Source organism: Dipodomys merriami, unplaced genomic scaffold (assembly GCF_024711535.1).
Source record: "Dipodomys merriami isolate MVZ:Mamm:240054 unplaced genomic scaffold, mDipMer1.0.p SCAF_102, whole genome shotgun sequence".
NCBI classification, from domain to species: Eukaryota; Metazoa; Chordata; class Mammalia; order Rodentia; family Heteromyidae; genus Dipodomys; species Dipodomys merriami.
In genome coordinates this window covers 358,331-374,388 of record NW_027202294.1, presented here as the reverse complement: position 1 = coordinate 374,388, position 16,058 = coordinate 358,331, and the positions used below count along the sequence as shown (strand labels likewise).

At 44.3% G+C, this 16,058-nt stretch overlaps 1 protein-coding gene across 1 annotated transcript in view; it reads left to right on the top strand.

The window, feature by feature from the left end:
- The window catches only part of Cfap58 (cilia and flagella associated protein 58), a 106,171-nt gene that overhangs the window by 45,488 nt on the left and 44,625 nt on the right, over nucleotides 1-16,058 (top strand). The window contains exons 15-16 of the mRNA XM_069993861.1: nucleotides 3,077-3,188; nucleotides 5,780-5,884. Of these exons, the coding sequence (XP_069849962.1) occupies nucleotides 3,077-3,188; nucleotides 5,780-5,884 (217 nt within the window). The remainder of the gene's footprint in view (nucleotides 1-3,076; nucleotides 3,189-5,779; nucleotides 5,885-16,058) is intronic.

Sequence of the window (16,058 nt, the reverse complement as noted above, 5' to 3'; positions counted from 1 at the left end):
GGACATAGTCTTGATCTGTTTTTTAAATTAATTGGATTAGAAGATTATTCTAATATTTCAGTGCAGGAGGGTCAAGAATCAGGAGTTTATCTGAGTTAAGGATGGATTGATGCTTAATTTTTTATATATATTTTTTGTTGTAAAAATACTGTACAGAGGGGTTATAGTTGGTAATGAGTACATTTCCTATGAGTATTGTTACCTCCTCCTTTGTTTTTCCCCTACCATCCCTTCCCTCTCTACCTCCCCAACTCCTCCCCCACCCAAGTTGCAAAGTTAATTTTCAACATAGTGTCTTGTACGTCATTGTTACAATGGGTCAACCTATATCCTTATTTCAGTATTTTGTTATTTCCCTTCCCCTCCCCAAATTAGAAAAATGTATATACAAGATGCAGGGCACTGACATCAAATACAGTGAAAACAGGGGTTATACTGTGGGGGAAGAACATACAAGAAAACAAAAAAAAATCACATAGCACATTTTAAATATGCTAAAAACAATAGCAAGAAAGGAAAAAAAAAACACTTGTGTCCCTGTCTTGGGGCTCATTTCATATAACATCATCTTATATGGTCATATGTACATAGCTTTTGACCATGTCTGCTTGTCTTAGACTTATCCTAGTTATTGTAAATAAAGGAAACCATGGGACCTATGTTTCTTTGGGCCTGGCTTACTTGATTTTTTTATTTTATTTTAGTGGCTTGTACTTCAGAGGATGAAAGTTGTATAAACTCATTGTAGAAAATGTGAGAAATGCAGGGGAAAAAACATGAAGAAGGAATCAGAAAATCACTCATAACTTTACTACCCAGAGATACTACCATTGGCAATTTAGAGACAAATTGGTTCCTTCTAACTAGCTGCTGAAAGATCTCCAGACTAGCATTAAACTTGTCAGCTCATGAGTTATTTTTATGACATTCATAAAACACCAGATTTGGCCCATTCCTAGTCAATATTGCTAGTTTGTTGATAATGATGGTTTCGTGTGTGTGTGTGTGTGTGTGTGTGTGTGTGTGTGTGTGTGTGTGTGTGTGTGTGTGTGTGTGTGTGTCTTAGTACTAGAGCCAGAACTTGGGGCCTGGGTACCACCATTGGCACTTTTTGCTCAAAGCTATCTTCTACCCCTTCAACCATAGCTCTACTTTCTGCTTTTTTGGATAGTTAACTGGAGATAAGAGCCTCTTGGACTTTCCTATCTGGGGTTGGCCTTGAACATAGATCCTCATAGATTCAGATCTCAGCTTCCTGAGTAGCTAGGAGTAAAAGTGTGAGCCAGGGAAGTCTGAATGATAATGGGGAGACAAACTGGTAAAGCTTGGAGACAAGCGGGCATGAATTCTAATCTTAACCTTGCTACCTACAAACTGTGCCCTTGGGCAAAGTATATCTCTGAGCTTTGGACTTGTTATTATACTTAAATACAAAACACAAATGCAATGTGCCTATCACAGAGTGTAAAATGGTAAGCCATTAAAAAAGTGATGTAAATGCTGGCCATTTTGTCAGGCAGTTAATATTTTTGCCAAGGTATTCCAATGGCACTCAAGAAAAGTAAAGGGTTAAAATTGTGCTTTTAATTCTAAGCAGCTTGTTCTGAGCTCCCTGTGGAGGGAACACCTTGCAGTTAATTCTCATGGTTTGTCTTGCTAATGAGGGGAAGTTGTATTATTGGCTTAAATGAGCAATTAAGGGAAAGAGACAGTTTAGGGTAGTAACCTGCGCACCCACAGCAGACCAGGTCTTGTAGTGATGTATTGCTCAAGTCAGTATCCGTCCTGCCCGTTGTCCCTCTCAAAACAACTTCTTGATAGGGCTCAGAAATGGCCATGGCACATGACCTGTCAACAAAATCTGTCTGAAGATTTAGCATGTTTGAGCCGGAGCTCGGGCTTTAGGAGTTTTTCAGCGATCTGTGTCCATTAGTTGTGAGATCTAAGGTAAAAGCTCAGTGTGTCTCAGTCCTGGTCCCATGCTCCAATTCCCAGTAGGACTTGAAGGCCTATGATGTCCCAATCAGGTACCAGATCCACCCTGAGGATTGGATTCAGGCCCGTGTGACTGCAGCATGCTGAGGTTGGGTTGCTCTGCCCTGATGGTACCATATTGTCACGTGTGCCTCTGTAGCTGGCAGTCAGTCTCCACGTGTGGGATGCAGACTGCTCACTCACTGCAACTGTAAAAACATTTAGAAACACTGACAAGTGTACTGAGATGGTCATAACTCACATTTCCATATACTTCTAAATTCTGTCAATGTTCTGAATCAAGATTCTGAAGGTTGGCATGATTTTTATTTTCTTCTTAAAGAGAAAGCAGTTCTTTTTTAAAATTAAGATTCTGTTATGGGTATACATTAGCTGTACAAATGGGATTTTAATGTGACATTTCCATTCATGCAGACAATCTACCCCATCAACCCATTCCCTCTATTCCCCTCCCATCTCCCTGTCCCCTTCTTAAAGTTCATTTCAGCAGGTTTCACTGTTCTGGTTTCAGAATGCAAATAAAGTAATAGTGAAGGCAAGCCTCAGACTCTCCTGGAATGGGTATCATTTGTGTTCTGCCCAAATTTTAGGAGGCTGGTCTCAGGTTCACAGCAGTCCCCCGCCTTCCAATTTATAAAATAATATTTTTATTATCCTTAAGTAGTTGTACAGGGGCTGGGAAGGTGGCTCAGTGGTAGAGTGCTTGCCTTGCTTGCATGAGGCCCTGGATTTGATTCCTCAGCACCACATAAGCAGAAAAAGCCAGAAGTGGTGCTGTGGCTCAAGTGGTAGAGCACTAGCCTTGAGCTGAAGAGCTGGGGGACAGCACCCAGGCCCAGAGTTCAGGCCCATGACTGACAAAAAAAAAAAGAGAGAGACTAGTTGTTCAAAGGTGGGGGTGTCTCAGGTCAACATGTCAGTTTGGGAGTCGAGTGCATCTTGATCCATGTCACTCCTTCCTTCATTCTCCCCCATCTCCAACTCCAAATTGTTATATCAGCTTGTGTGCCCTCTTAAAGGTATGATATTCAAGTGGGAGAATTTCTTTGCAAAAAACAAAACAACTTACCTTTGTCTTTAGGCAGGAGCTTTTTCATGTGCAAAGAGAATTCCTGAAGGAAAGGACCAGGTGCCGGGCCCTGGAGGAGGAGCTGGAGAACCCCATGAACGTGCACAGATGGAGGAGGCTTGAGGTAACATCTGGCAGGCATCCTTCCCGGCCCCAAATCTCTACCCGCTCTGGGCTCTGGGCTTCTAACCACCAGCTCAGTGACAAGAGCTCTTTAGTTTAATGCTGTGCAAATAGTTACCTGGAATACAAGACTAGATCAAATGGAATTTGGGTGGTTCCAGAACCAGATGTTTCGTTTTATTTAAAAGTCTTGGACAAAGCCTGACACCAGTGGCTCAAGCCTAAAATCCTAGCCTCTCAGGACGGTGAGATCTGAGGATCCCAGTTCAAAGCTAGGACGGACAGGAAAGTCTGGCAAACCCTTAGGCCCAACTAACTAGCAAAATGCTGGAAGTAGACCTGTAGCTCAAGTGGTAAAGTGCCAGCCTTGAGTGAAAAAGCTAACAGACAGCATATAGGCCCCGAGTTCAAGCTTCAGTACCAGCACACATACACACACACACACACACACACACACACACACACACACACACACACACACACACACACACACACACTTAGATAAAGATTTTTCTGTCCCTCAAAGACCTAGTGCAAGCTACGAACCAGCTTGCCAATAGACATTTATTGTTTTCTTGTTTAGATAGTTTTTGGTTTGCCAGTTACCCTGCCAAGTAGCTGTTATTCTTGGGTTGTGAAGTGTCTTTAGCTTTATTGGCCATCAGTCTCTGAGCTGTTTTTCACATTTTTTTTTTCTCTCTTGCAGGAAATCTGGTTCTGTAAATTAGCTCTGGAAGGACTAGCTTGAGTGATTCAATCCCTTACTTTGAAAGAACATAGAGACATAGCTCAAGTCCCCTTGGTAGAGTATGGATAATGGATTTCATATTCTATTTTAGGACTTCTTCATGGGCATTACCACTAGCACTGCAAAGAACAATGCAAGCCAAACACTGCCAACTCAGGTCACGGATGACCCTCTCCCTTAGTTATAGCTAGCACTGGGGGCACCAAGAGGGGCTTCCACCAAATGAACAACTATAGTGTTGAGAGCTGTATCTGTGCTATGAGAACTCTCAGTGTGAGGTGAAAAATCAGTCAAGGAGACTTTTGTTTCATTTTTTTCCCATTTTAATGAAGAAAGCATTAAAGCTAATGCATTATAAATTGTTATGTAAACACGAGGCCTGCATTTTTATAACACCCAGAATTGCCAACTGAACAAGTGCCAAGTGTAGTTCCGGTAGATGGGCATTCGTTGGCACAGTTTAATGTTTCTTGAGCAGAGTCAGAGGCTATGTCACTGATTTCAAATGCCCCAAGAAAGGTGGTGTTTGCTAACCCAATCATAGTACAAGATCTGCCCGGGAAAGTGGTCCTGAACGATTTTTTAAAAATCCTTTTAACATCACATTAGATTAGTCCAAGTGTTTTCAAACACATCTTTAAAGATTCCAAGTCCAAGTCAATTTCTATTAGAAAAATTTAGAAAACAAGTCTGGGAGTTGAAAATATTTAGCTGCCAGATTAATTCGAAATGTCAGTGCAGTTGAAAGTGAAGCAGGAGGACACACGGTCAGTTTACATCCTTAGCTCTTGTTTGAATTGTACACAGATAGATTCAAAAAGAGCATCAAAGTGTTATTGGTTGATGACTCCATTTGAGAGCAAAAAGCCATGGCTGTGTTCCACTGCCAATTATCAGCAGAAGTCCCCATCCAGGAAACCTTCTCCACCATGGGCTGTAATACATCTTCTGGTTAACAATGCCCAGAGGGGAATCCTGAGGCTAAGTGAATCAAGGAACCCTGTCTCATTCCTATGGAAACCAGAGGTAGTAGGGAAAGCCTGAAAGCATCTTAATGAAGAGCCACAGCTTTTGGACTTGGACATAGCTAGGCTCAAATCCAGTTCTGATCTTTACCAGCCTGGGCAAATGATTTCACTTCTCTGAGCCTGAGTTGTCTTCTTTGTAAAAACAGAAGATGAATGTTGTCTTTCAGGTCGTCAGATGCTAGATGGTGGCAAAAAAGCAGGTATCATACAAAGTAGCTATTGTTTGTTAATACTCCTCTTGGAGGAATAAATATATCCTAGGTATATAGATGAGACATTAGGAAAACTATAGTCTCCTGGTTTGGGGAGGGGCCAGGTATTTATAACCATCCCTGTTTTTTTTTGTTTTATTTCTATATCCATTAGATCTGTAGGTTTATGATAGTTACTCACCCCTCCCCCCCCCCCCCCCCCCCCCCCCGCCTCGGCCCTTTCAGTTCTGAGATTTGAGCTCAGGGTCTCACTCTTGCTCTACTGGCATGGTCTCACCTCTGCTTTTGGTTCTTTATTTTTCAGATAAGGTCTTGAATTTTTACTTGGGCCTTGCCTCAGCCAGAAGTCTTCCTCCTTATGCTGGAACCACAGGCACACACCCCTATGCCTGGCTTATTAATTCAGAGGAGGGTCTCATTAACTTTTTGTCTGGGCTGACCTTTAACCACAATCCTTCAGATCTTCACCGTCCAAGAAGCTTGGATTCAAGGCCTGAGCCACAGTACTTGTCTTGCATTAGGTATTAGTAATAATACTGCATGTACAGCTTTTGGAGCTTGGAAACTGATGCTCTCTGTGTTGGTTGTTGTTCCCTTTGAACAGGCCAGTGACCCCAGTACCTTCGAGCTGATACAGAAAATTCACACCCTGCAGAAGCGCCTCATTAGCAAGACGGAGGAGGTGGTGGAGAAAGAGCTGCTTCTCCAGGTAGCGTTTTTCATTGTTTATCCTCAGCTCTGGCCGAGTTTCCTGGACTTGCTGGTTTAGTCAGTGCTCTGGCAGCATTGCATGTCCCACATCTGCCTGTAGATGGCAACAGTGACTCACACATGGGAAACTAACCGCCTGCTGACATCCCTGGTGCTTAACGAATTCTCCAAAATGAAGTTTAAGGCTAGACTGTCTGCAGTTGGGTAACCTTCAGATAACGTGAAATGCTGTGATTTTGATTTTGAAAATAAGCTGTCACATGTAGCACAAACGATCTGTGAGGACAAATCACTTACGTGGAAAGGGAGGGGAAGGAGAAGGAAGGATGTCATTGAAGGCGTTGTAGTTTTTCTGGTATAATTAGGGCTTTTTCCTGTCATTACCACTATCACACCCAGCATCGTCATCATCATTGTCATTGTCGTCATCTTCCTCCTCTTCCTTCTTTTGCTCCTCCTCCTTCTCCTCCTCCTCCTTCACTATCATCTTCATCATTTTCAACGATGCCCATTTTTATCACAGGAAGTCTGCTCAAAGTCCACTATTGCTCACTTTTAGTTTGGTTGCTAGATCTTCTCTTTGTCTTTGGTATTCTAGAGTTTAACACAAAATGTTTTGTTATGAAATAGTATTTCTCTCTCTTTTTTTTTTTTTGTCGGTCATGGGACTTGAACTCTGGGCCTGGGCGCTGTCCCTCAGCTCTTCAGCTGAAGGCAAGCACTCTACCACTTGAGCTACAGCGCCACTTCCTGAAATAGTATTTCTTATTATGCTCACAGCTCACTTGATGTCCTCAGTCTGATGACTCTTGTCCTTCCATAGTTCCTCCTTTATTCCTTTTATTCATTTCTTCTGAAACTCTTAGTACACATGTCTTAGATTTTCCTTCTCCCCCCGCCCCCCACTAACATTATTGATATCTGTCTATCTTGTCTGTAGGTACTAAGGTTTGAATTGAGGGCCTCATATTTGCTAAGTAAGTGTTCTACTGTTTGAATCATGCCCTCAGCCCTTTATTGTTTTATTTATTTATTTTTTGATGGAGTCTTGAACTTTTGATCCGGGTTGGCCTGGACTGTAATCCTCCATTCAATGTCTTTTTTTTTTTTATTGTGAAAATACTGTACAGAGGGGTTACAATTACATGGGCAAGATAATGAGTACATTTCTTATCAAGCATTGTAGCTTCCTCCTTACAAGACCGCCTTTATTTGGGATTTAGGAATGATCCAGGTTAAGGGTGTGTCCGTTTACTTATTTCTGCCAGGTCCCTAGGAGATATCACTTGCTTAGCAGAATTACTTATGTGAAATTCTCCCCTTGGGACATCTTGGACCATTCAGTTAACATGTATGAGAACCCTAGACTCTTGTGACATGAAGTCTATGAATTCAAGTTTCTGAAGAGCCATTTCCCCCCCTAACCTAGAGCCTAGGAGAGATAGATTTCTTGGTCTTCCTTTCTCTGGGAGAAGGGGCAATTTCTGTCTATTGTGTATTTTTCCTGAAGGTCTTATGTGGAGGGTTCTTAGACAAAGTTGTGTCCACTTCTCAAAGGCTCAGAATCCATCTCTTTGGGTCCTCCTGTGGCAACTTAAAGCCAGGGCCCCTCTTGCATAGCCTGGAAGCTCAGGGGACACTTGCCATACGTAGATATTCACCGGTTTAACATTAAGTCACCTTTTGTTTCTAACTGTTGAGCTATTTACAAACTGCTTGTAAAAGATGATGGGTTGGTTTGTTAAGTGGGTTAATGTTTGTAGACCTTATAGTTCTCACCCTTTAGTCTGACAGATTTCCATCACCTGAAATCTCTTGTTCCAATCCCTGGTTTTCTCATCTGTAAAATAAGGACAAGAATTGCACCTACCCATAGAATTAAGTGCGTTGATGCGCTTAGAGGTTTATTACCACATAAAGGTTTGGAAGAGTGTTCATTTATCATTAACAATGTTATCGTTAACATTACAGCCACTATAATATAATGGTGTTAGTCACTAAGCAGTTTTCCCAGGCCTCCAAAGTTAAATATCCCATTTTGGGCTTCTCTGATCATTTTTTCATTTAGCTTCTTTATTTATGTGTGGGTGATTGGGTTGCTCTGTCTCTGCCATGAGACTCCTAAGCAGTTTCTCTATCCTGACACAGCTTCTGCACTCCTTGATCTCTGGAGAAGCCACTTTCTCCATGGATTAATCAATTAAGCACTATTAGAGTTCACACCCAAATCTTTGCACATGCTAGATAAGCATTCTACCACTGAACTATACCACCAGTTCCTGTATTTTGAGATAACGTGTCACTAAGTAGCTCAGGCTGGTGTCAAAGTCATGGATCCACGGATCCACCCATCTCTGCCTCCTGAGTGCTGGGATTACAGGGATGCCTAAACCCACCCCGGATTTCATGTGTTTTATGAAATGGTTAGAATAGTCTCCAGCACTCGCACTGGAACATTTTATAATTATGAAGAATTTTGATTGAACTCCTTTGAGCAGTAGGATGTTTCCATTGACTATCTGGTCTTTGTCATAGCAATGAAGAGGGGGCTCCTCTCTACAGAGAAGCTCACCCCTCCTCCATGCTAGATGTGAGCTCTTTGAGGAAGGAAGGTCACTTCATGCTCTGCCATGTATGACACGCACGCGCACGCACACACACGCACACACACACACACACACACACACAGAAAGAGGGATAGGCTCTTGTTCTGAGCAGTTCTTTACTCTTGAGATTGTTATGTGTTTTCTTTGTCAGGGGACCTCCTCTCCCTAGGTTCAGTGTCTTTTTGAGTCTTTCCCATACCTCAGCTTCTCCTTTGTACCGCTTGAATGCTGCTTGTGTGCTAGATCAAGCTTCACAAAAGCAGTTTCTGTGTCTGTCTTAATGATGACCATGTTCCTAGAACCTCCCAACTAATTCTTGTTTTTTTTTTCTTTTAAATTGTGTGTCTGTGTCAGTACTAAAGCTTGAATTCAGGGCCAGAGCACTGTTCCCTAACATTTTCACTCCAGGCTAGCCTTCTACCACTTGCATCATACCTCTACTCCTGGCTTTTTAGCGTTTAAACAGAGATAAGAGTTTCTCAAACTTTTTCTCCGGGCTGGCTTTGAACCTCAATCCTCAGATCTGAGTCTCCTGAGTAGCTAGGATGATAGGAGTGAGCCCCCCGGTGCCAGGCTGGATGGCTACTAGGGCCTGACAGAAGAGCATGTTTTTATAGGAAGTGATATGCTTCAGAGATATTTCATTTCCATCTTTGAGTTGGCAGGTTAGGGAATGATCCTTCTGTTGCCTTTGCATTGTTGTTGTTGAGTTGTTGATTCTGACTTTGCGGGAGTCTGGAACGCATGATGGATTTATGTATTGATACATTTTGCCAGCTCTTAGTGTTATCTTTGTGCGTGACAGGAGGCTGAGTCACACAGGTATGTGTGTCATATGTGTCCCCTCGTTCCAGGTTAGCCTGAGAATGGTTCTCGAGTCTCACATTGTAGCTTTGGGGAGGACCAGTGATGCAAATGCAAAGAATCCAGGAATGTAAAAGCTTCAGGCATGGATGGCAAGAATTTCTTGTCTGTTGCTCACCAGCCTAGTCTCCCTGTTTAGGAAGGCAGGGGAATAGAAGTACACCTAGGTGGCCCTTTACTCCTGCTCTGTTTGATTCCTCATCTCTGAATCCTCAGCCTCCAGTATTTCGAAGGCATCTGTGGGATAGGCATCTGATGTGCCCGTACACATCAATACATCATCATCACCACCATCAAGATGGCATTCCACATAACACAGGCGTGGTGTCAGAAGATGGGGACTGTGTGTTTACAACAGTAATCCCGACTAACTGGGAGACTGAGAGGATTGTAGTTAGAGGCCAGCCTGGGCAGAAAAGTCCAGTATAGAAAAGTCCTGGGTATAGTAGTATGCGTCTCAGTTTAGCTGAGAAGCCAAATGCACACCTAGGCAGGAAGCAAAACCTATTCCAAAAACATCCAGTGCAAAAAAAAAATCCAAGCCAAGAGACAGGTAAAGTGAATGCTTAGCAGGCTACAGGCCCCATGTTCCAACTCTAATAAGGCCAAAAAGAGGATAGGGAGCTTACCTTCTTGCTGGAGGCACTAACAAACATAACGAACACTCAGAGCATTTGGAACCTGTTTTATTTTAGTTTTTTTTCCAAGTGCTTAAGTATGGCAGTAGCCAGTGCAAATACACTCACCCACAGGGCCAGGCAAGAAACAAAGAGCAGAACTACTTTGCAAATCACCCTCTGAAACCAGGCCACCGTTGGGGACCTCAGAGTGGGAAGCAAAGGTAAGAACTCAGCACAGGAGCTGTGGGTCCCCTTCCTAGGTGGCTGCTAACCCCGTCCGAGCCCGATGTGGGTTGGAGTCATTAAATCCTTAATTTTTTTCAAAAATAGCTGGCAACATGGATTTTGCTGTTCAATATATTGAGCTTAACCCAGCAGCAACCTTAAGAACACCAAATGAGATTTCCAGGAATAAGGCCATCATTACCCTTTAGCTCACAGGTAGGTGGTTTGCAACCTCTAGCTTCAAGGCGTGTGGGTAGGAGAGGTAAAGAAAGAGAAGCGGAATAAGCCATGTTGCTTGTTTGGAATTCTTTGATCTAGTTCTCTATTGTGGATCCTTGATGGGCAAGTGCAGAGCCCAGGGATCCAAAAAGGAGAGAAGGGATGGGGCGGGAGACAGCAGGCTGGGCATCCACTGGACATTGAGAGACAGATGTGTGTCACGGTCCTTCTGAAGAGGCAGAGCAGGTGGAGCAGGTTGTGTGTGTGTGGAGGGGGGTGGGGAGGGAGGGTGGTGGGGGTGGTTCATGGAAGAGGAGCGATTTCCCTTGCTGCTGAGCACTCTCAATTTTGTTTTATAAACTTTTCTAAAGCAGAACAAAATGACTTCCCTGAATTGTTGGAAAGACCAAGGGTTGTTTCTGAGCTCTGACTTAGTGGAAACAGAAACAAGTGCAGGGACATCTTCTGATCCCAAGTGCTCCCTGTGTGCCTGGTACCCCAGATCCCAGGTGAATGAGGCAGGCTTGGTTCTAGCATTGAAGAACCTGTCAGCTCTGTAGTCAGAGTGCTGGGTGATAAGGATGGGGGGGCCTCAGGGGACCCCTGACATGGCTGTGGAGTAGGCAGGCCTCTCCCTCTCGGTATGGGCTGCCCTTCCCCTCAGACACTGCGAGCTGGGCTTTGGGGTTCCAGTGCTTTAGGAGGTGATTCCCCAAAACTTGGAGGGAAGGGAGCAAGAGAGATCGATTGGAAAGGCCAGAGGAGGGGAGGGAACAGGCTGAGCCCCGGTGCCACTGGCATTCCTTCCCGGAACCCCACAAAAGTGACTGCAGAATTGCGGCCTCCAAAAGTGAGGCCGGGACATCTGTTCCAAGTGCCCTGGGTTGAGGTTGAGATGCAGACAGCGAGGCCTTTGCTTGCTGGTCGCTGGCCTCTCTTCAGAGGAGCCCTGGCCCGAGGCGGCCAAGCTGACTCCCCGTGCTCCGGAGGTAGACGCTGCCAGAGCGTTCCGGGAATGGAGGGCCCTGGAGAGTGCCAGCCGTGTCAGCCCAAATTATGAATCTGGGGATGCTGAGAGGACCTGAAAGCTTCTGCTCCACGGGATTAGAATTACTGGAAGCTCCCGAAAGCCCTCTTCCTCCAGTTCCCCGGCTCACCTAAGTTATAAACCTCGCCTCCAACCTTGGGAAAGGCCGTGGCCATGTACCCAACACACCTCCCCGTGTGTCTTTCCCCTTTCTCACCACGGCGTGCCATCCTGCTAATATCCAGTAACAAGATGGCATCATCATCACACAATGGTCCATTTGACAGATGGCATCTCAGTTTTGTTCTCATCACAGCCACCCCTGACTGAATGCCCAAGGCATGGCTGGCCCTGTGTGTTCTATCTGCACAGGTCTCAGGGCTGAACATACACATAAGGAACTAAGGTAGTGTGCCAGGTGGTGGGGGCGGATGACAGGTGATTCACCCAGGTGGCAGGGGTCTGGAATATGGTCTGGAATGTTAGCACTGGGCTCATTCCCGAGTGCCTCTTGTGCAGATGTGAACACCGAGGCCTCTCTCCTGAAGGGTAGAAGTAATTATACTCTACCAGAAGGGCACAGTGACTCCCCAGAAATGATCCAGGCGAGATACTAGCCATGAGAAGTTCAGTTGCTTGTCGCTTCAGGAAACCATCGTGTGTATTCTTTGATATGTACGGAGAGGTAATAGGCACAGGCCATGGATGTGTAGTCGTGAACTGAATTGGAAATCACCGATTCTGGCATCTGGGTCCTTGCCCTTTCAAGGGGAACTTTCTAATTTAATTTTATGACTGACTGGTTGGAAGTCTGGTTTACTTAACTGTAAAATGGCTGGAATGATAGGAGGGTGGGGATGGATCAGTGTGAGCTATTAGCTATACAGGAAACAAACCTGACATTGCCCATTTTTAGATCTTTCTCCAACAAGGCCCCCTCTTTTCTTCTTGGCCTCCTGGTCAGCCTACACTTCATAAAACATTTACAGTGCTGTAAGTGCTCTAGATGTGAATTATTTCATTAATTGTCCCTGGGTACCCAGAAGAGCTATGCCATCTCTTACAGAGGAGGAAACACAGCACGGAACAGCTAAGACCTTCTCCCAAGGCTATTCCCTGGGCACGCTATGGAGCATTGGGTTGAACTAAAGCTCGTTACCAGATCAGCAGACACTTGAGGTATATCATGGCACTGAATTCATTGTGTGCGTCCTGCCTTAGTCTTTCATGTAGAAAAGCTGTATCACCCTTGCTACTCCAGGTGAGGACGGAGAGCCGGCACCATCAGCATTCCTGACCACTTAGCAAAAACAGAATCTCCTCAGGCCTCCTTTATCAGAGTGGGAATCTTTGCAAGAGTCCTCAGAGATTCAGAATACCTATCGATCTGAGCACCGCAGACTCCCTAAAGTCGGTCCCCTCTTGCTTTGTGGGAAACTTCGGTGCTTGCAATCAAGAGCTGTCAAGGTGCAGGCAGGTGCTGGGTGGAAGCCCATCTCTCCTGGCTTCACCTTCATCTCTCATTGCTTCACCTTCCTCCTCTGAAGCCTGGAGCTCCTCATCTCATTAGCGTTCTTCAGTTGCTATGACAATAGCAACTGGAAGGAATTTCAGCAAGGGAAGGAATTACATAAAGCACTTAGCGGAATGCTTGGGAATTGGCCAGTGCTGAAAAATATCATTATTTGCAGTTTGGAGGGTGATAACCTCCCGCTCAGGCCCTCTGCTCTTGAGCTCCAGGGACTGGGAGTGTTGGGAGGAGTGTGGCAGTTGTGTGCATCCAGAGCTTAAAGCACATCTCAGGACCAGGAAAACTCTTAAAGCCCACTGGTGTGAATGTGAGGACTCTGGAGTGTTTCTGTGCTGACAGAGCCATGATAATCCTTGATCCTATTTGTCGGTGGCCTGGATGGATTTGGCAGAAGTTTGAAGAGTAGAGGAAACCACAGGTACAGATCAGCTCTATTGCATGCCTGTGTCGAGTAGTCTTTTCCTACTGCGGGTACCACTCTTGTTCCCATTCCACAGAGGAGGAAACTGAATTTGTCCTTGAACTTCCAGAGGAGGGAAAGCCTCAGTGTTTATAGCTCAGAATTGCCAGGGACATGATTATTTAACAAGGGTTTGGAAAACAATGGCCCTGTTGGGGACAGAGGGCTGTACCTGGGCCCTCTCTTTTCATCTGGTCCATCCCAAGAAAGGTATTTATCTTCTTAAGTGGATAGAAAAGAAAATCAAAAGAAGAATATGTCACCACATGTTAGAAACTCAAATTCAGGGCCCCCCTGCCAAGTTTTACTGGTGCATGGCCACATTCACTCATTCACATGTTGACCATGGCTATCTTCACACTCTCAGAACACAGGTGAGGGGCCGGGACAGAAACCACATGGCTCACAAGGCCTGGATGTAACACTTGCGGTCTGGCCTCTTTACAGCAAAGATTTGTTGACCTGTAGCACCACAGCTTTGTGGAATGGAATTGCTGGATTCCAGAGCAGGGCTCCCAATTGCTATTCTTTAGTGCCTTTAAATCACTAAACATTTCATCTCCATGACTGGCCCCTTCCCTCAACACATACCAAAACCAAAACCAAAAAAAAAAAAAAAAAGCATCAAAGTAATTGGTCAATGATTGAACAACCACTTTAAGTTGAGAAAGCAGGATTCCATGATCATGCCTAGTTGCTGGTGACGTAGTTTACACCAAATGCATTTTTTGCTTGGTTGGTTAGTGGCTGACGCTACGATGGCCATTCCTGAAGGGGAGATGAAATGGTTGAAGATGCTCCCTCACTAGAGAGATGAATACTCATGCCAGGTCTGAGCAGCTGAGGGACATTCTGCCATGTAGACTATCTGGAGGGCACTGAAGGTCTGCCTGAACTTGGTTTGTCCAAGACAGTGTGGGCTTGGACAAGCTATCAGGGTGAACTATTGCTCACAATCTTAAATGAAATCTTGTTATTATTATTATTATTATTGTAGAGAGGTTATCATTTCATAAATCAGGTAGTGAGTACGTTTTTTTTTTTGAAATTGTCACCCTTCATTTACTTTCCTCTAGCTCCTCCCTCTTATCCCTGCCCCAAGTTACATAGGTCATTGTCCACATAATGTATACTCAGTGGCATGATTGCATTTGTTCACCTTTTTTCCTTCTCTTTCTGACTGCCCCATAGAAGAAAAAAAAAAACAACCCTCAAATAAACACTACTACCAACAATGACAACAACAGCAACAACAAAAGCCATGTTTCCATTTGCTAGAGTTCGGTTCAATAGATGGCATTTTAAATGTTCAGAGAAGTTGTACCTTTGTGTGTCTTAGGGGTATCCTCCTTCAGTCTGTTGTGTGTGAATGCCGAGGGTCTTATATAGGCTATCATGTCCAGCTGCATTTTAGATTGAGTTTCTACATATGAGAGAAAAGACATGCTGTTTGTCTCTCTGTATTGCCCATAGTCTTACAGCACCACTGGCGGGCACTCTTGCAGAGCACTTTCCATGTCTGATGGCCAGTGGTTCCCCAATGCTGATCTGAGGACCAGGAGGAACTAGATAGTCCCAAATGTAATTCTCATTGGTCCATAACAAAGCAATCACATAAGGATGGTGGCATTAAGCCATTGTTCCTTTTTCCTTCCTTCCTTCCTTCCTTCCTTCTTTCCTTCCTTCCTTCCTTCCTTCCTTTCTTCCTTTTTCTTTTTCTTTCTTTCTTTCTTTCTTTCTTTCTTTCTTTCTTTCTTTCTTTCTTTCTTTCTTTCTTTCTTTCTTTCTTTCTTTCTTTCTCCTTCCTTCTTTCTTTTTTTTTTTTTTTGCAATGTTAGGGCTTGTTCTTTTCTTTTTGTGTCTTTCTTTTTTACTTTTGGAGATTTTTCTAGAGATGATTCATCTCTGTCTCCATCTCTGTCTTTGTCTCTTGTGTCTCCAGCTCTGTCTGTCTCTCATTCCTCTCATCTATGAAATGACAATAAATGTTCCTGATCATTTTCGGTTGGTTCAGAGCAAGTATCCCGTGTTCTTGGTAACTCAGTTTTCTCATCTGTGAGACAGGGTAATAATGCCTCTCTCCAAGGGCTTGTGAGGAGCTTATATTAATATACATAAAACATTTAGAGTGGTTGCTGGCACATAATGAATACTGCCATAATACGTCTATGTTAGACTTTGTGTCACTATGAGAAAAATGATGCAAAGGAGGAAGGATTTGTTCTGACTTGTAGTTTCAGAGATTTCAGTCCATGGTCCTTGGCTCCACTGATTCTGAGCCTATGGCGAGGCAGAATACCATGGCAGTGTGAGCGTGGAGGAGGCTGCTCACCTCATGGCAGACAGGAAGCCGAGAGAGGGAGGAAGGGCCAGGGACCAGGATAACCTTCAAGGATAGTCCTGCTATGATCCAACTACATCCTGCCTCTTGAAGTTTCTAGATCCTTCCAAAATCGCACTTCCAGCCCCGGGGATCAAGAGTTCAAAACCAAAGCCTGGGGGCAAGGAGGGGAGGCATTCAGTATTCAAACCATAACATTCCCCATCATTCTTTTATGTTTCATCTTAAAACTCAACAAAAACAAAGTTAGCAAGTCTCTGCTGGCACTCCCAAGACTTG